This window comes from Lagopus leucura, unplaced genomic scaffold, assembly GCF_019238085.1.
Source record: "Lagopus leucura isolate 7727_CA_CO unplaced genomic scaffold, USGS_WTPT01 Super-Scaffold_100083, whole genome shotgun sequence".
NCBI classification, from domain to species: domain Eukaryota; kingdom Metazoa; phylum Chordata; class Aves; order Galliformes; family Phasianidae; genus Lagopus; species Lagopus leucura.
In genome coordinates, this window is record NW_024962318.1 from 144,422 (window position 1) to 163,785 (window position 19,364).

The 19,364-nt window shown below is 53.9% G+C and overlaps 2 protein-coding genes across 3 annotated transcripts; both read left to right on the forward strand.

Moving 5' to 3' along the window:
* On the forward strand, positions 1-7,992 carry BPI (bactericidal permeability increasing protein). Of its 2 annotated transcripts, XM_042887415.1 has the most exons (16): positions 1-75; positions 175-323; positions 997-1,111; positions 1,437-1,565; positions 2,130-2,285; positions 2,675-2,738; positions 4,328-4,391; positions 4,685-4,776; positions 4,896-5,072; positions 5,285-5,344; positions 5,576-5,743; positions 5,926-5,993; positions 6,192-6,234; positions 6,511-6,574; positions 7,115-7,191; positions 7,460-7,992. In XM_042887415.1, exons 2-16 carry the CDS (start codon positions 209-211, stop codon positions 7,511-7,513), a joined length of 1,446 nt encoding a protein of 481 aa, XP_042743349.1. In that variant the 5' UTR covers positions 1-75; positions 175-208; the 3' UTR covers positions 7,514-7,992. The 2 variants fall into 2 exon arrangements, with proteins under 2 accessions (XP_042743349.1, XP_042743347.1); XM_042887413.1 differs by lacking the exon at positions 1-75 and having other exon boundaries at positions 177-323; positions 4,541-4,776.
* A 361-nt stretch (positions 7,993-8,353) lies between these two features.
* CDK5RAP1 (CDK5 regulatory subunit associated protein 1) lies at positions 8,354-15,466 on the forward strand. Its single transcript, XM_042887459.1, has 14 exons — positions 8,354-8,600; positions 9,132-9,235; positions 9,705-9,739; positions 10,297-10,397; positions 10,584-10,794; positions 11,605-11,725; positions 11,960-12,190; positions 12,447-12,544; positions 12,658-12,713; positions 12,820-12,950; positions 13,638-13,787; positions 14,488-14,628; positions 14,784-14,865; positions 15,003-15,466. The coding sequence occupies exons 1-13, from the start codon at positions 8,354-8,356 to the stop codon at positions 14,862-14,864; spliced, it is 1,707 nt and encodes a 568-aa protein (XP_042743393.1). The 3' UTR covers position 14,865; positions 15,003-15,466.
* The last annotated feature ends 3,898 nt before the right edge of the window (positions 15,467-19,364 follow it).

Sequence of the window (19,364 nt, forward strand, 5' to 3'; positions counted from 1 at the left end):
CAAACCCAGCGGGTGCTGCGGAGAGTCTGCCTGCTCCTTGCAGCCATTCCCTGGCCACACGGGAGCTGGCAGCGGGTGAGCAGGAAGCACAGGGCTGCGGGGAGGCCCCTCGGGCTGCGGCCGCGTCCCTGCATCCTGCCTCACCCGTGGTTCCCCTTTGGCGCGGGTATAAAGGCGCACCGACAGGGAGCGCCGGGCAGCAGCCAGGATGGCAGCACGGAGCCTGGCGGCGTTTGGAGCGGTGCTGGCTGCGTGCCTGGCGCTCACTGCAGCCACCAACCCCGGCTTCGTGGTCAGGATCACCCAGGCGGGCCTGGACTATGGTGGGTTTGGCTCCTGATCTCCCTCCTCTCTTGCAGGTGCTGGCGGCTGCGGTGCAGAGCCGGGTGCTGACATTGCCCTGATGCACCCGGCTGCCCACACTGCTGTCCCCTCTGCAGTCCAGGGGGCTGCACACGAGTGCTGGGGGAGGAGGGCACCCGACTGATGAGGCGTAGGGCTGGTGGGGCTTGGGGTCCGGCTCAGGGGCTCACATTCAGGCAGCCCTAAGCCCCAGCAGCAAGCTGGGGGAGGAGGTGGGGAGATGCCAGAAGCGTGGTGACAGAGATGGATGGGCTCCGTGCTGGGTTTATCGAGGCAGGCAGGGCCTCAGTCCCAGCAGTGTGCTGTTATGGATCGAAATGCTCTGCGTGCACAGCACATTGACCCTGCAGGTCTACCAGCTGCATGGGAAGGGACGTGACCCCCTGCCCACATGGGTGCAGAGTTATGGCACCCACCCCACTGTGCTGCCTGGGCAGCACCATCCCCAGGGCTTGCACAATTCTGGGCAATACCCACACTTGCTCTGTGCTGCAGCCAGCTCCAGCTCCAGCCACACAGTGCAGAGCAGCCAGGCCATTCCTCGAACATTCCCTTTTAAGCCTTTCACTCTGCTCCTGGGGCATACTCTCAGCTCCCTGGGATAGCACATAGCTGTGACCCTGTCCCCCACAGCCCACCAGCATGGGATTACCGTCCTGCAGAAGGAACTAGCCAAGCTGAAGCTGTCAGACATCTCAGGTGACTTTCCAGTCCGACACCTGGGGAAGGTGCGCTATGAGATCTCCAGGTGAGCCCTCACATAGCCACACGGGGCTGGAGGGGTTGCAGGGCACAGAGGTTCTCCCATGGCACCCACAGCATGGTGCAGGCAGAGATGCTCTTATTTGCTCCCTGGGAGGCAGCACTGTAGGTGTGGGCAATTGAAGCCCGAGCAGTGACCTCTGGCAAATGCAAGAGCACAAGAAAGGACTGTGATCCCAAAGGCTCTGCTTTGCTCATGGGTAAGGGAGGGAGCGGGGATGTGGTTAGCACAGTGCCCACACTGCTCTGTCCCAGCCATACATCCCACTCAGGTGCCTTTATTTCTCTTCTCGTTTTACATTTCCTTTCAGCTTGAACCTCCGCAGTTTCCATCTGCCCTACTCTCGGATCTCCCTGGTCCCCAACGTGGGGCTGCACGTCGCCATCTCCAACGCCTTTGCCGAGGTGGATGGGAACTGGCGGGTGAAGTTTCACTTCATGTGGGTGCCCTTCCCCTGGCTCAGGCCCTTCGCTCTGCCTTTCCCTCTCTGGATCTGGACAGGTTTTCCCCTTCTCCTTTGCCCTTGTGTTTTGGGCAGCTCTCGCTTTGTTACCTCCAGACCTGTTGATTCCCACAGCTGTGCTACAACTGTGTTAATCCCAATGCCTGTGAGCTCTGGCCGTGGGGAGCCCTTCAGGTGCCTCTCCCCACACTGGGGCGTGCAGCTGGGCAGAGTGCTGCTACTGGGAGAGCTGCTGTGGGGCAAGAATCACAGAATTGTAGGGGTTGGAAGGGACCTCCAGAAATCATCAAGTCCAACCCCCCTGCCAAAGCAGGTTCCCTACACCAGGTCGCACAGAATCACAAGGCAGAGCTCTCTTCCTTCTCTGCTGTTCCCCCTGTTTGCTTTTAGTTCTTTCAGTTGAAAGGCTGCCTTGCCTAGCTTATATTCCCATGCAAGTTGGTTTCCCTGGATTTAAAAGCCTCCCCAGTCCTCTCCAGATGCTCGCTATGAGGCAGAGCTGGAGGCAGGCTGTCCCCTGTTGTCCCCCCTCCCCTGCAGCCGGGACCACGGATCCTTCAACCTGAAGGTGAAGAGCATCTACATCAAGATCGACCTGAAGCTGGGCAGCGATGCCTCAGGGAAGCCCACTGTGAGCACTTCTGCCTGCAGCACCCGTATCTCCAGTGTTGACGTCCACTTCTCGGGCAAGTTCGGGTACGTAGCATCACGGCGAAGGACCAGAGACCCCACGTTAGGCCAGTGGAGAGGGAAAGGTGGCTGTCAGATGGGTACCTGCTGTCCCTCACACAGTGCTGCTGGCAGTGTGCTTCCTTCCTATTCTGCACATTGCAACTGCATGTGCTCAGATCTGCTCTGAGTTTGCCCTGCCGTGGCTGCACAGTTAAGGGTGAAGCTTCCAGGCAGTCACGAGACTTGTTTACATCTTCTTTACAAGCAGCTTTGGTAGCGAATGTAAACCCCGAGGCAATGTTTAACTCCAGATTGCTGTGGGGATGACATTCCCATGCATCCTGCAGCCCCAGGGTCTCCCTTTCCTGCTCAAACCCTTCGGCTGCACCCTCTGACTCCGCTCCTCTCTGCAGGTGGCTGTACAACCTCTTCTACAGTGCTGTCGAGTCCAGGTTCAAGAAAATCTTGGAGGGCAAGGTACGTGCAAGCTCCAGGCTGCCTGCTCATCTTTAGCCCTTGCTTGCAGCAGATGTTACAAGGGCTCAGGTCACACACACGGATTTAACCAGAGCCAGAGCACGCTGCAGGGTTGGTGGAAGCAGGCTTTGAGGAGCAGGAACATGTCAACCATGGTCCCTGCAGCATCGTGTGGCTCGGGCTGGATTCTAAACCTGCAGCATTTGCCAAAGCCCAGTATAATCAGCTGCTAATTAACAAAGACTTTTCTTTCCATGTGGTCAGTTAATTAGATCTTATGCTTCAGCCAAACTCAGTGTAGCAGAGGAAACCTGCTCATTGCCTGCATTCATTCATGTGTTTGGGACCAATGGGGTAGAAATTCTCATCTCTGCATTTCAGCTGCTTGTAATCTTGTTTAAACGGGGGGCACCAGGGAAGCCCCGGTACCTCCAGCCCCGTACGAAAGCCTGTATGCTGGAGACCTGCAACAAAACATGGAAACAAGCTGTTAGCAATAATTGCTACAAGGCTCGCTGGCACAAGCCGCAGCCTCCCTGGCCATGAACCTTGCTCAGGAAGGAGGCAGCTGCAGAGCTGACAAATCCCACCCTACTGCAGGTCGGGCTCTGGCCCTGGCACTTGGCTCTGGCTGATGGCACACTGGGCTCTCTGGGGGCACCCAGAGCTGTGGCAGCAGATGGGCTGGCAGTGGGCGCTGTGGGGCTGTGCAGGGGGCTCCCATGCTGCAGTGCCTCCTGGAAGGAGCAGCTCAGAAAGCTGTCATGGCAGCGTGGCTGAGCCCCTTCACCAAACATTGGGGTGAATCCTTTGGGGCTTTCTCTGCACGTGAGGCAGGGTGAAGGAGAGGGCTGGGAGCACTGCATGGACCTGCACAGCCCTGTCCCTGCCTGGTCCAACTCCAGCAGCCCTTTCTGCAGAGCTGGGCAGTGCTCCCATGCCATCCCTTGCAATCCCATACTCCATATTCTATTCTATTCACCCTGCTGCCAGCAGGCCAGATGCTGGCCTGATCCTGCATGGGGGTTCCCGTGCCATTATGACACTGGAAGAGCCTGTGCAGATGATCCTGGCCATCTACAGGACCGTTCCCAGCAGTAAATTCCTGGCCCAGCGATCAGCATGCATTTAAGTACCCCACTAATGCTGAGCCTTTGCCTGCAGATGGCAGCTGCAGAGGGCTTTGCTCTCCTCCCCTGACAGCGCAGGGCTGCCCCACACGGGGGCAGATGAACTCTTGCAGTTTCTTCTGCCCAATCGTGGTTGCTCAGCACAATGCACTCCTGCAGGGACTGTAGGACTGCAGGAAGTCGGAAGGCACAATTGAGATTCCTTCCAAAAGCTTTGATGCAACTCACCTGGGTGGGAATCCTGCTCTAGGCAGATGGTTGCAGGTATAAATTTGCCTGTATCTCCAGTAATACAATGATGTGTCACCTGGAATAGAAGAAAACATCGCTATGCACTCTTTCATTTCAGCCAGTTTTGCAAAGAACGCACAGCACTGGGCAGCTGAGCAGAGTGTGTGCCTGAGGCTCCCACTCCAGCAGAAGCCACATTGCTGAGCTCCACTGCCTTTGCCTCCCCAGGTCTGCGACAGCGTGGTCAGATCTGTTAGCAGCAATCTGCAGCATTACCTCCAGACCCTGCCAGGTACTGCACGGCTCTGCATGCGGCTCAGGGAGCGCTCCCTCCCAGCATTTCCTGGCCTCTGTGAGGGGACCCAGGCAGCGTCTCCAGGCCAGGAACTAGTTTGCGTGGCTGGAAATGAGGAGGGAAATGTCCCTTTTATTTCTAAACAGAAGCAAACGCGTGCGAAACCCCTGCCTCTCCGCTGCTCGGGAAAGCCAGGGCACGGCACTGCGCAGATGTCAGCAGAGGCAAGCTGCTCCCGGCTCTGCTGTGCCGTCTGCCTTTCACTCATCCCTCTGCCCCATGTCTTGCAGTCACGGCTAAGATAGATGCCAAGGCTGGAATCGATTACTCCTTGGTGGCACCACCAATGGCCACTGCGCAGACCCTGGATGTAGACCTGAAGGTGAGAGCCTGCCCTGGGCAGACTCGAGGTGGCTGATGCAGGAGGCAGGTGGGATGCTGGGCTCAGCTGCCTGCCACAAATACCCCCCAGCTCCTTCTTCACCCACTTTCTCTTTGCAGGGTGAATTCTTCTCCCTGGCACATCGTGGTGCTGTTCCCTTCCCCCCGCCAGTGCTGGCCTTCCCTCCTGACCACGACCGCATGGTTTACTTTGGGGCCTCCAGCTACTTCTTCAACACTGCTGGCTTTGCCTACCATGCAGCTGGGGCACTGGTCTTCGAGATCACAGACTCCATGGTGAGGAGGGCAGGCGGGATGGGACTGGCTGGATCCAAGGGCTCCTCTGCATCTCCTTTGTGCTTCCCTGTGGAGCTGCATGCAAGCACAGTGCAAGGCTGAGATGTGCTCAGTGCTCACACAAGATGCACACATGAAGTACACACATGAGGGGCTGATCATGCCCCAGCCCTGTGCTGCATTGCCCAGCAGTGACCATCCTCCTCCCACAGATCCCGAAGGGTGTTGAATTCAATTTGAATACCTCCACCTTTGCGGCCTTCATTCCCCAGGTGAGCCCCAGTTCTGTCCCCCAGCTTCTACCCAGCACAGGCTTTGCACAAGACTCTCCCCAAGAGCACAGCCCTGGGTTCCCCATGGGCAGGAGCAAACTCAGAGGAGGGGCTGCTCAACCCCTCCGGGTGCAGCATCCCCATGGGCTGGTGGCACAGGAAGGAGCTACAGGAGGCTCTGTGCTCCCATGCATGTGCCATGGTTCCTTCCCTCCCCCTGCTCCCTTGCAGCTGGACACGATGTACCCCAACATGCTGATGAAGCTCAGGCTGTCTGCTCCCTCTGCCCCATTCCTGAGCATCACACCAGGTGGGATCTCACTCCAGCCCGTTGTGGACATCCAAGCTTATGCCATCCTTCCCAACACTAGCCTGGCCCATCTGTTCCTCCTCAGTTTGGTGAGTTGGGACCTGGGCTGTATGGGGATGCCAGTCCTGGATGGGTAGCCCTTTAAGATCACAAATGCGAGTTTTCACACTGGGTGCACACGGGTCTCTGCATTTTGGCTGGTCTGAACAATTCCCCCTGTGCCTGCTTTGGAGTGAGGTTGGTGGGCACTGAACTCTGCCTCCCTCTCCAGACAGGCAACGTGTCCGCCACCATTGATGTGAAATCTGGCCACATCGTTGGGAATCTGAGCGTGGGCAGGTGAGCTGGGAGCAGGACAGCTCCAGGAGGAGTTGCTGCTAAGTGGTGGCTGGGGGCAGTGAGTTGGGAATGTGCTGGGGATGAAACCTGTGATGGAGGCAAAGAGCTGGGCTTTGGAGGAAGCAGGACTGGCACGGGCACGGAGGGGACACCTCCTTCCCTGGGGCAGCCTGCACTGCACCACGTCTCTCTGTGCAGGATGAAGCTCTCTCTGAAGCATTCAGATGTTGGCACTTTCCAGGTAGGCTGTTCCTGACCATGATCAGAACCCCCAGCATGGAGGAGGGAGCCTGCTGGGGGCTGTGGAGGCGGCTCACCCCTCCTCTCACACCAACATGGGACCTGGGAGTGTACTTGTGTCTCAGCCTGGGAACAGGAGCAGAGTCACCCTTGCCTTGTTCATTTCCCACCCCACCAGCACGGCACAAAGCTCCTTCGTTTTCCTCCTCCTAATTGCCTTCCAGGGTCTGGTCACTTGCTAAAGCTCCTTTCCTTTCTTCTCTCTCTGCAACTCCAGGTACGAATGCTGCAGTCAATAATGAATATATGTGCCTCCAGTATCCTGCTCCCACGTGTTAATGGTAATAACCTGCTGGGAGGAATGGGGCTGTGGGAACAGTCACCAGCCATGTCACTCTGTCTGAGCAGGCCCAGCTTGTTAATTAAATCTCTGTTGCCAGGCCTGCTCAGTGGGTAGAACCTTCAGAAAGAGGAGGATGCAGCGAAATGCCCAGCTTGTCTGGGGCTGGCAGAGGCGAGCTGTGGGTAGCTGAGTGCAGGAGCCTCTTTCCGTGCTGTGACGTGCATTCAGAAGTGAACACAATGGAAAAAATGAGTTTGACACACATCCTAATGATTTCCAGACCCTCTCCCCCACTGACTGCTTTTTGTTACTGCTGAGCAAATCAGCCCAGAGCAGGGCTGGTGGCTGCCATGGGTCTGGGAAGGGGCGGCACAGAATCATGTGCAGCCCCAGACCTCCGTGTAGCCTGGAGGAACCACTGTGCCTACCCACAGCACTGGGAGGGAGAGGGAAGGGCTGGAGGAAACATCTGTCTGTTTTGCACAACCCCAAGCTCCCTGCTCTGGTCCTAACATAGCCATGTTGTTGTCTTTTCCAGAGAGGTTAGCTGAAGGTTTCCCACTGCCGCTGCCAGACCGAATACAGCTCTCCAATATCCTTGTGCAGTTTCACCAGGTGAGTAGTGCGGGCCCTGGACAAAGCCAGTCCCGGGAGCAGAAGGAATCTGATGCCTTGGAGGGCCTGGGGAGGTCCCAGAGGAGTGCCATGGGCTGGATGCTGGATGCTGCTGGCAGGGTGTAGCTGTGAAACATCTTCAGAGCCCTTCGGAAGCTAAAATTAGCCACGGAAGATGGCAGCAGCACAAAGCGGGCGGGTGATGAGGAGCAGGGCTGAAAACAGCTGCAAAGATGCCTCACAACCCCCTCCTCTCTGTTTTTCCCAGAATTTCCTGCTGCTCGGAGCAGATGTGCACTACACGCCCCGGGAGCGCAGATAACGATGACGAAAGGGGCTCTCACCACGAGGACGGCTCCTCTGCCTGCCCCGCGCTGTCCCTCCTGGGGGACCCTGTTCCCGTCCCCCACTTAGGTTCCCAGCCTCAGCTGCAGCCTCAGCTGCTCCCCCCGCCATCCCCGCCGCTGAGACAGAAAACAAGCGGCCCTGCCAAGCCTGACTCACAGCCGGCCCAGCACAGACCGCAGACGCGCGGGCGGGGGCCAAAGCCAAACCCCACGGCTCAGGCTGGGCTGAGGGCTCCATCACAGCCGGGGGGGACCCTGTATCCCCCAGGTCCCAGTGAGCCACAGCCGCACAGCGGCTGCTGGGGCCGACCACAGCCTGGACCGGCTGCCCCTTTGCTTTCTCCCTGTGCTTTGCCGTCATTGAGTGGTGCTGCGCTCGGCCAGGGGGGTCCCAGAGCCCAGGGGAGCCCCCGCTCGGAGCCCTCACATAAACACATCGCGGTGAAACCAGCAAGCAGTGTGACAGAGGTGTTTGTTATTCGCTGCCTCCCAGCACGTTCCCCGAGGGAAGGGAGGTGGCCGGGAGCGCCTTTGGGGGATATTTTTATCCCCCTCGTCGTGTTAAAACACCACGGAAAAAAAAAAAATCATCTTTTCATTTTTTCCCGTCGCTTGGCTGCCCGCAGGGACCCGGCTCCGCCCGGCGGAACGGCATCGGCGCGGAACGCGAGGGCGGGGCTGTGCGTTGGGCGGGGGAATCGCTTGGGCGGTGCACCGCGGGGCCGCTCCCGGGAAGCGCCCCTCTCCGGGCGGCGTCGCCATGGCAACGCGGCCTGCTCACACGGCCTAGCGCGGCCTTCCCGCCGGGTTCGGCCATGCGGGTCTGGGGGCGCGCGCTGCGGGCGGCCGGGTCCCTCCGCTGGGCCGCTGCCCGTCCTGGGGCCTCCCGCGCAGCGCACTGTGGGCAGAGCGAAAGGCCTCAGGGACGCAGGGCCAAGCTGCCCGCGGGGCCGGACCTGAGGCACTTCCTAAGAGGGGCCGCCGCGCCGCCGCCCGCCGGGGAGCCGGAGCTGGAGCCGGAGCCGGAGGCGGGGCGGGGCTCTACCTCCGGTCTCGGGAAAGGTCGGTGTGCCCCTGTATTGGCCCAGCCGAGCCTAGCCCAGCTACGAGCGCTGCTGGAGCTCACGGTGCCCGCAGGCGAAGCAGCGCGAGGCTGTGGGGGTTTGGGCTCAGAGTGGTTCTGGTAGCATGAAAAGCCCAGCCCGGCGGCCTCCTCCTCCCTGCTGTGTTTCCTTGCGGTCTCTCCCTGCTGTCGTGGCTGCCCGCAGGGCTGTGCCCAACTCCGGGGAGAGGAGGCTTTCAGTGCCCGCATGTGGCAGTACTCACTGCTGCTTTGCAAGCTGCAGTCCAGGCCTGCAGTATTGCAGTGATGCGCTTTGAGGCACTCAGGTTTCCAAGTGCTACTAAGAGCCTGTCTGTATTTTTGGCTTGCTCTTTCTCCCCATCAGGGAATGTACTTCTTATACAGCTTTCCTGAATCTCTTCTTTTGTGGAGCTGATGCTTCCTTCCTATGGAAAAAGTCACAGAAACAGCTTGTAGATGAGAGAGATTCACAGCAGTGTTGGATCAACCCGTCTGTGTCTTTGTTGCAGTGTACCTGGAGACCTATGGCTGCCAGATGAACGTCAATGACACAGAGATTGCTTGGGCTATCCTGCAGAAGAGTGGCTACACCAGGACAAAGGAAGCAGATGAGGTGAGGCGCTTTGGCAGCTGTCTGTAAGGAAGGCCTGAGAGGGCTTCACACTGCGGTCAGGTCCCAGGTTTTATTGTGAGTTATGGTCACACAGGGCAGTGGGATTTTTGCAGTCTAAATTCTGTGCAGGAGAGAAAGCTACTTAACAAGCGTGCTGAAAGGCTGTGGGTTGTTTTTACTCCTTTAAACCGCTGGGTTCTCTCAGTTGGAGAGTAGATTGGGCACAGCAGGATGCTCCTGACTCATCTCGGGTTTACTTCTGCCATTCAGATGAAGGCTTTGCTGAGTTTTCTTGTGACTTTGTTCTTTGAAATCCACTGAGCATTTAGGCAGATCTTTTTTCTTTGAGTTAAGTGATTTTTATAGTCTGCCTCTTCAGGTTGTACTTCAGGTTATATGTGCAGGGCATTAGGCTTTTTACAAATGGCTTTTACAAATTCTCCTTCCTTTTATGTGATCTTCAATCTAGGCGGATGTGATTCTACTTGTGACCTGTTCTGTTAGGTAAGGAAACTTTTGTCACTGCTATTTTTTGGTAGCTCTTAAGGAATTACAATTTGAAAACCAAGGCAAGAAAGTGAATTACATGATGAAAGCAGCACACAGATGTCAAACAGTGCATTTTGTTTAGAGTAGAGCTAGCTGATGTTACAATATATAGCATGGATTGTGTAATAGATTACAGTATGGTGAGAAAAGCTCTTTGGTGGTGTGTGCTATGTATATGCTTCATGAGATCCACACACATTTGTGCTTGTATGATTTTATGTTTTGGTCTCCTATTGAAGTGACTGTAGTAGGAGTATAAGGTCTGTCCTGGTGGGAAACACATTTGGGGTTGATTCGGGATATAAATATATAGGGAACTGTGTTTTTCTCTGTGCACTGTCACCTGCAACGTAGCTCCTGTTTGTTGGTGAAGTCCTACTTTTCCTCTGTATGATCTCAGTTGTCAAAAATCCCTGAGGTATTTCTACACTGTAGATGCTCTCAAGCAGCTCTGGGTTGGAGAACTGTTAATGTGCAGCAATGGGAATAACTCCTGTCGTTCTGGCTTCCAGGGACAAGGCTGAGCAGGCTATCTGGAACCGCCTGCAGCACCTCAAGGCTCTGAAGGCCCGGCGGCGCCAGGCGTGCTTGCCTCTGCGCATTGGGATCCTAGGTATGAGGTGGGATGTGCAACAGCAGGGAGCGCAGGCTGTTGTGCCATATGCCATCATGCTGCGTTTCCTCTTCCTTCTGCTAGAGTCCAGCCTTTTCTGCTGGGAGAGAGCAGCTAGGGAAGTGGTGCAGTGTGCTCACTGAAGGTGGACGCTTGCTCACAAGAATCCTTCTCCTTTGGTGGCAGGATGCATGGCTGAGAGGCTTAAGGAGGAGATTCTTCATAGGGAGAAGCTGGTCGATATTGTGGCAGGCCCTGATGCGTATCGGGACCTTCCCCGGCTGCTGGCCGTGGCTGAATCTGGGCAGCAAGCTGCTAATGTCCTGTTATCACTAGATGAGACTTATGCAGATATTCTGCCTGTCCAGACTAGTGCAGGTGGCAAAACAGCATTTGTGTAAGTACCTTTTTTTCTGTGTGTATTTCTGTCATTCTGGTTTGGAAATGTTGCTGTGCTGAGCAGTTGTGTCAGTGACAGCAGCTACCGAGAGAGGCAATGCCTGGCTGCACTCAATCCCCCAGCCCAGAGGCACCAGCCTACCAGACTGTGTGTTTGCTGTCTTCTTGCTGTCTGAGTGAGTGCTGGAGAGACTGACCTGTGCTCTGGCTGGCTGCAGGCTTCTCTTGCTGTCCTCTGAGAATGCTGCTTGTTTAAGCACGGTGCTGCAGCAAGTGATTTCTGTCCCACTGATGTCTGTGCCTGTCAAGTCTGTGCCTTCTGTCATCCCCTTCCTTTTGCTGTCTCCTTTTTTCTAATCCTCCATGCGCTGTAATTTTTGTTGGTTTTATTTCTTTTTGTTCAGATTTTATACTAAGATTCCTAAGTAATGAAGTCAGATTCTGCTAGGTGTGACCTTAGCGCACAGAGAAATAGGTTTCACCCTGTGCAGGTGCAGAGTGCAGAAGGATCCTGCCTCACTGCCAGACTGCAGTGCAAGTCTGTGTCAGATCGGTTGCTTTCTGGGTTAGTTGTTTGGAAATGGGCATGGAAAATTCTGAAGTGTTAGGTGGGGGTGAGCAGAAGTCAGCTCTAATTGGAATGATGCGTGAGAGAAAGCTGCAGTGCTGTGTTCAGAGCTGTGTGTGCTGCACACAGGTGAGTTGGCTGATGGCAGCAGTGCTGGAACAGGGCAAAGCAGGGCAGGACTGAGCACGGATGATTCTTGCAGCGCCATCACAGTGTGACCCGTGCTTCACCTCCTGGCAGATCCATCATGCGGGGCTGTGACAACATGTGCAGCTACTGCATTGTGCCCTTCACACGTGGCCGAGAGAGGAGCCGCCCCGTCGCGTCCATCCTGCAGGAAGTGAAGATACTCTCAGATCAGGTGGGGCAGAGCCTGCTTCCAGCTGTCCCAAATGCTGTGTGGGTTCTCAGTGAATGTTCAGTGGTAGCTTTGACCGATGGCACAGCCTTCATCTCTGGAATGAGATTGCTTTGAGGTTCCACCAGTTGCTGTTTCATTCCCCTTGTAATATTCTGAGACACACAGGGAAGAGAAGGTTCCCCTTGGAGTCTTTTGGACCACCATTTTTTCTTTTCTCTCTGTTTGCCTTTGTAGGGAGTGAAAGAAGTGACCCTTTTGGGTCAGAATGTCAACAGCTTTCGAGACATGTCTGAGGTGCAGTTTCACTCAGCTGCTGCCCCAGTCCTCAGCCGTGGCTTTAGCACTGTCTACAAAGCTAAACCAGGAGGCTTGCGTTTTGCACATCTTCTAGACCAGGTCTCTAGAATTGATCCAGAAATGAGGATTCGTTTCACTTCTCCACACCCCAAGGATTTTCCTGATGAGGCAAGTATGAAATAAACACCTGGGCCTCTATCTTACAGGCAGACAGCTGTGAAATGTTAGAGGTGGGTTGTGCTTCCTTCCCGGAGGTAACAAAGAATCACAGGATAGGAGTTTAGGAAGGGGAATGTGTGTGCCAAAGCTGGCAGTTTTTCCATCTGCTGTCTTTTATCTGGGGAAGACTCTTTTCTTTAGCATTCTGGTAGAGCTGAACTACCTGTGATATTGTGTCCTGAATGTGCCTGAATACACCTCACAGGTCCTGCAGCTTATCCAGGAGCGGCACAACATCTGCAAACAACTTCACCTCCCAGCCCAGAGTGGAAGCACTCGGGTCCTGGAAGCCATGCGGCGGGGGTGAGCGATGGCCATGGGGAGCCCTGTGCCCTGCTGCCTGCTTTATGGTGCTGGTTTCTCCTCACCAATCTCAGAGTTTTCTGATCGACAAATCCCTGTGTTGCTCATCTCAGATACACAAGAGAAGCATATTTAGAGCTTGTACAGCATGTGCGCAACACCATCCCAGGTAGGGACTCCCTGTAGCTTGACCTGAGCTCAGCACAGCTGACCTTTCTTGAATGAAGTGTTCCTGTCTTCCCTGAGCGAAGTGTAAATCTGCATCTCTGTGACAGGAGTGATTTTAAGCAGTGATTTCATTGCTGGTTTCTGTGGGGAGACAGAAGAAGATCACCAGCAGACTGTGTCCCTGCTGCGGGAAGTGCGCTACAACGTGGGCTTCCTCTTTGCCTACAGCATGAGGCAGGTAAGTGCAAGATCTGATGGAGAAGAGTCTTTTCTCTGGGCATCTTAACTCCTTAAGTGCTGTTTCTCACAGTGAGACAGTAGCAAAATCTGTTGAAAATAATACCTAAAAACATGGTATCTTGGCAAACTTGTTTTGCTTGCATGCAGCATTCCAAGTGTATTTGGTGCTGCAAGAGCCATCTTTATGCCAGAAAAGCTTCCAGCTCTCCTGTGCAAGCATCAGGGTTGAATACTGACAGGGCAGCCTGGTTTTGCAGATGTCCTAGAGTAACTGCAACAAAGCAGCCACACTAGCATTGAACTGGCTGCAGGTCCGTCTTTTTTTGCTGATGAAAAGTTGTGCTGATGTAGCTGGACTTGAGCCCAGCTATAGAGACTTTTTGTCAATCAAGTCTGGAGAGAACTGATGTGTTTTCAGAAGGTATTTCAAGGAGAAAAGTTGAGCAGTCAACAAGTTTTTATTAGAATGCTCCAAAGTGTAAGCTGTTGATGGGGGAAGAGGGCAGAAGATTGGAAAACATCAAGAAAAAAGGATTATGGATCATCCTTCAGCACAGTGAGAGTAGAGGTGGTAGAATCCATTTCCTGTCCTTGTGAACAGTCAGGCAGTGCCCATCTGCAGCTGCAGGACTTGTACTTCACACAGCCACAAGCATTCTTGTGGCAAAAACTCTGTTGCTTGCAGAAAACTCGGGCGTCTCACCGGCTGCAGGATGATGTGCCTGCAGATGTGAAGCGGAGGCGACTGGAGGAGCTCATCGCTGTCTTTCGAGAGGAGGCTGCAAGGGCAAACGAGGCGATGGTGGGCCAGGCCCAGCTGGTGCTGGTGGAGGGGGTGAGCGTGTTTGTAAGAGCTGTCTGTCTGCCCTCGTGTTGTCCAAGAGGCTCTTAGGCTGTGCACTGCAGTCGTCACCTCTGCCTTCACTTCTTGCCTTTCCCCACACAGTCCTGACACTTTGAGGTCCCTTCCAACCCAATGCATTCTGTGGTACTCCGAGGCAACGTGTTCAGCTTGATTTTTCCACAGCGCTCAGCTGAGCACAAAGTGGTGCCAAGTGAAGTTGCAGTCCTTCTTGTTTTGGGTTTCAGTGACTTTGCTTCTTAAAAACCTTGGTCTGAATATTGGGAAGCTCTCCATAGTTGGGATGTTGTACAGCAGTCTGTGAAGAGGTAACGGGATGAAGCTGAGGTGATTTATTATGGCTTGGTAGCAAGGCACAAACAACAGGTTGGATCTTTCATACCTTTGTGAAGGTGAGGCTGCTTTCTCAAGGACTGGTGGTCCTGGAAAGGAAGGGGATAGGTGCAAGAGATGCCTCTGTCTAAACTGGAATGAGTGCAGGCTTTCAAACATTGCCTTTAGTGTCTCTCCCAACAGCAACTCTGTCCGTAGGGCTTTGTTATGTGGCATGCTCAATCATGTGGAATTTGGATTTCTGTACTGACGTTGGTGCTCAGTTCCTGATGCAGTACAGCCCAGCAATAATTAGTCAAAGCTATTGCCATGCCAGTAATGTTTCCTGTTCTCCTTCCAGCCCAGCAAGCGCTCTGCCTCCGAGTTGTGTGGGAGGAATGATGGCAACATCAAGGTGATCTTCCCTGATGCCCACACAGAGGATGCTGGGGGCTGCAAGGCTCTGGTCAGAGCCCAGCCTGGGGACTACGTTTTGGTGAAGGTGACCTGCCTGTAATTCTTGTTCCCTTAGGCTCTTTTTGTTTTTTCCCTGCACAGTGCTGTTTCCTACAGCAGCTATGGCCCGGAGAGCCTAAAATTAGAATGGATCCTCCTCAGCCTTTTTATTCCTGAGGAATGTTATTCTGTTTCTTTCAGGTAACCTCTGCCAGCTCTCAGACCTTGAAGGGAGTTCTGCTCTGTCGTACCACCCTCTCCCGCTCCGCAGCTTGTCCCTGAGGTATCCCTGCTGCCAGTGGGCAGAAGTGGCTTATTTTCTCTAGAAAGAAACAAGAAATTTGGTTAAGTGGAGATGGGGCAGAGACAGGATCTATTTCTTTATTTATCTTGCCATAATTGGGTCTGTCTCCCATTCAGCAACAGCATGCCCCTTCTAAATCTGTCCAAGTTTATGGACTGGGATGGAAGCTGTACATTCGTGTGCCGAACCCCAGTACTGTGTGATTTGGTGCTTTCACTTGCTGTCAGGCCTGGCTCACCTTTGCAGTGCTGCAGGTTTGCCTTCTGATCGTGTCCTCTGATGCAGCCCAGCCCTGAGAGCTTTGTCTGCAGAGCAGGTCGTTGCTCCTAGCCCAGCTGAATTTGGAAGCTGCAAAGACTGACAGCACCAGGGAAACAGAACTCCAGTAACTTCCAGAGGATCACAGGAGAACTGCCAGAGGAGACAGGCTACTTGAAGAACAGGATAAGCTTGTGATGGATTCTTTCCAAATAACGATAACCTCCTCAATTGCAAAATACTTGGGAAGTAAGACCCTGAGCTGTGCCTGTATGATGGAATGTAGCACCAAAGTGTGGAATATAAAATGTCTTTTAGTGAATATGAGTGATGCTTAGTATGTTTTGTTGGGGGGCTGAGGGAATACAGTTCTGCCTTTGCTCTGGGGTTGCTTGTCTTTTTGTTGGAAGGGATTTCCCTGTCTCCAGGCCTAAGGGAATGAATGCATGGGAGGAACTGTCTTCCAGCTGAGGGTTCTCTCACTAGCCTGTTAAATCTTTAACTACAGCTTTGTACTCGTTTTCTGTGGTAAGTCTTTCCTTTTGCTTTGCAAGAGGAAAGAAACTGTGCCCATTTAAAAGGCCGATAACTTTGTAAGTACATCTTACAGTGGCTTGTTTTTAGCAGAGCCCGCAGTTAGCTGTTGTGTCATATTCCAGCCTGCTCTGCCAGATTAAAACAAATGCCTGTAACCTGCGCTTGTAAGCAAAGTCTCCTCTGAGGTTTGAGGGGGAAAAAATCACACCTTTCAGTATTGATTTAGTGTTACTAAAAGAAATCATTGTAAAAAAGCTCTGCCCAGAGAGATGTTGAAGGAAGAGTTGACCAACGCTCCATAGAGGAGCACCTGCATGGACTTAGAGAATTTTTTAGCAAGCATGAAACCATTTTGCTGGAGAGCTGAGCAGGAGAGAAGACTTTACCTGGGATATAATTGTATCTCTTTGCAAGCAGTGTGGTTCAAGGAATATTTGTTAGGCTGTGGTTTAAGAAACAAATACGTTTTTTTATGAACTCAGAGCTGAGTCTCATCTGCACAGAGCATCTGCAGTCAGCACTGGTGAGTGGGTCCTGAGGTGCAGAGAAATACTGTCCTTCTGCCACCCCACCTCCAACTCAGAGCCTTAGCCCAGCCTCACAAACTGGGGCTTGGAGCTCTGCTGCCCAGTGTGTAGGAGCTTAGCAGTGGGCTCTTAAGGAAGGGGCAGCAAGAAGCTGTTGGGCTTGGAATTCCAACGGAGGGGCAGGGTGCAAACACATCATCTCCCAGCTGTGACAAGAGTAAAGCCAGCCTGTTCCTGCTAATAAAAGCCACCTGCTAAGTGGCCCAGTTTTCACTGCCCTGTGGCATCTCTTTCAACTCGCTCTGCCATGCATCTTGAAGCTGTGGCCAAAGCCTGTGCTCTGAAAAGCTGCCTTTCACAGCTCGTTTTCACCTGTCCTTAGAAGCACCTATTCCCAGGTGAGAAATGCAGACTGAGTGTGCTCTCCCCACTCCTGCCAGCCAGATTTGAGGCCAGCTGTGGTCGTTTTACAATCATTATTTTAAGAGTGAGAGACTAATGAGGAGGAGAGCTGGGTTTTACATTTTGATGAGGAGGTGATAACGCTCACTGCACAGACTCCCCAGGGAGCCATAGTGCTTACCATTTACCTCGCCTCCTTAGTTTTTATAGGCCTCGGGAATGAAGGCTGGGGTTTTAAGGCAGCAAAGCATCCATTAGGAAGCGCTTACAGTGACCTTGGAGGCAGAGTTAAGTCATTTGACACTGCCTGGAAGCAGGAACGTCCCCCCCACCCCTTCCCTCTGGGGCTGGAAGGCACATGGTTTCCGTATGGCACGTGAGATGATTTGCTCCTTGAGTCTGGCTGGTGGGAGCATCGAGCTCCTATCTCTTTCTGTGTCCTGCTGGCCTAGGCTGCCCTCTCGGGGCTTCCTGCAGCTCAGGCTGTCCTGGAGCCTCAGCACTTGCTGCAGGGTCCCTCCAGGGAGTGGGAACAAAGCTTCTGTACATCTGGGGCTGGAGGAGCCCCAGTGACACCTGCACATCTCTTTGGTTCTGATGAGGCTCTTGGTGGGTAAGTTCCCAAGCGCAGCCCGCAGTGCTGGGCTGATATTTGCATTCAGGATCCAGCCATGCCCCGAGGCAGCTCCCAACACATGCATTTCACAGCATGAAACCACACGCCTTCTGCTTGCAGAGTGTTGCAGTTGGGTGAGGGGGATGAGAGCATGAACGCACAGCAAATGTTGCAGCACTGCAGGAAGGTCAGAGCCAACAAAAGGATTTGTGTTCTCCGGACCCACATCACAGCAGCCCCAAGAACAAACCTGGGGCCTGGAGTCGTGCAGCTTCTCCTTTGTGAGCAATTTATCTCCTGTGCTGACAGCTCGCTATCGACTCCCCGTCCTCCTGAAGAGGAGCTGTCCTGCTTCATCAGCTTTAAATTAGTTTTATCTTTAGACTTTCCTGTTAATAAGCCCTTGTCGCGGTGTCATTATTTGATATCTATTTTCTGATGTTCTTTGTTAATGGCTCTGTATCTTCCTGCACTTTTTCCCTCCTGGCCACGCTATTTGATCACTGGACGTGCACAGGGCAGCCCAGTGCTCATGGACCATGCACCCCAATGCGGGTGGCTGTGTATCTGCACAGAGTAAGTCTGGAATGCTGGCAGCCCTTTGGGTTTGGGGAGAAAAAAATGGTATGTGTACCTGTGGTTTGAGGTCTTGTTGTGCAGCAAAGGGACCTGGAGCTCCCACTCAGCTCAGGTCTCCCCTGCTCACAGTTCTCATGTTGATGGGGACAAGAAGGGCGCCTGGTTCCTTGTCAGAAAACCCCGATCTGAGAACCAACTGCTGCACAGTGGCATTGCTAATGAAGCTATCAGGGTGTTTCAGGGCTGCTCGTGTTCGGTGTTACGTCTGCTATCTGCAAAGTCAGGTCACGGGGAGAATTAGCTGCCCAGCCCCTGTTGTTGACTTGCATGCAGAAATTACAAAGCAAAGTGCCACCAACTGCAAGATCTGTCATTTGCAGCAGTGCCTACAGCACTGTTTTTAGGCTGATTAATATTCAGAGCACTGCTGTGAAAATGAAAAGCCAGACAGAACGGTCCTCCTCCCCTTTCTGCATCCACGAAGATGCCAAGGGGAATGGCTGAGGAGAGGAAACAAACACAGCATTCACTTTCTGTTGAGCCGATAGGGGTCATGTGAACCTAAAAGAGGTACTCCATCTTCTGCAGCTTGTTTCCCTAAGACCTGTGAGCACAGTACCCCAAGGCATTGCTCACAGCAGTGAGTTCCATCTCTCCCCTGCCCTGCAACCCCATCCCTGAGCCGTGGAGAGACCCCCAGCCCCATGGCTTCACCCTGGGGTTACCTAATTTAGCAGAAAAAAAACCTTTTTTCTAGCATCAGAAATGATTCATGTGGGACTCGTTGGGCCAGCAGCAGTTGGGGCTTTGGGGACCTGGAGCACCGGTTCGAGTGGGATCAGGTCAGTGCTTCAGGGCCATGGGGTGGCTGTGATGGGGAGGGGCACAGCTGTACCTGAGGCCTTTCATTGCAGCCCCCCCTGCTGTGCCCCACAGCCCTAAATGTGTGGGGGTCTGGGTGTCCTCCCCTCCTCCAGCAGCATTAGTTTGTGTTCAGGCAGTGCTAGTTTGCTGGTGGGAGAAAGGAATAAAAGAACCTCGGGGACAGGGGCAGAATAAATCTGCATACATACAAAAGAGGGGAAAGTTGATTCCCCCCATTGACCGCATTTCTGCAGCTCTGCCCCTGACTGCACCGTACTCCGGGAGCTGAGAGGAGAGGCGAGTAGCAAAACCCTCACAAATTCAAAGCTCCTTTGGAAAGAACCCAAACCACGTGCTGAATGCAGATGAGGAGAAGACCTTTTTATTACGAGGAGCAGCAGAGGGGTGCAGGTCAGCCTCACCCCCAGCGCAGAACGTTGGAGCCCACAGGGCAGGGGAGCATTCACCTACTGCCCACTGCTGGGGTCAATACCTGCAGCTGGGAGAGAGAAGCGTGGTCAGAGCCCCCCCCCCTGGCCCGATGAGCCCCCAGCCCTGCTGTGCTCTGCCTGTGCCCGGCTCTGTGCACTGAGCTGATTTGTTGCCCTGAGGAATTGGGCCCTGGGGAAGCTGGGATGGCTTCCAACTCTGCCTTCCTTCCTCTCTATATTAACTTCGCCTGCATATGAAGCTGA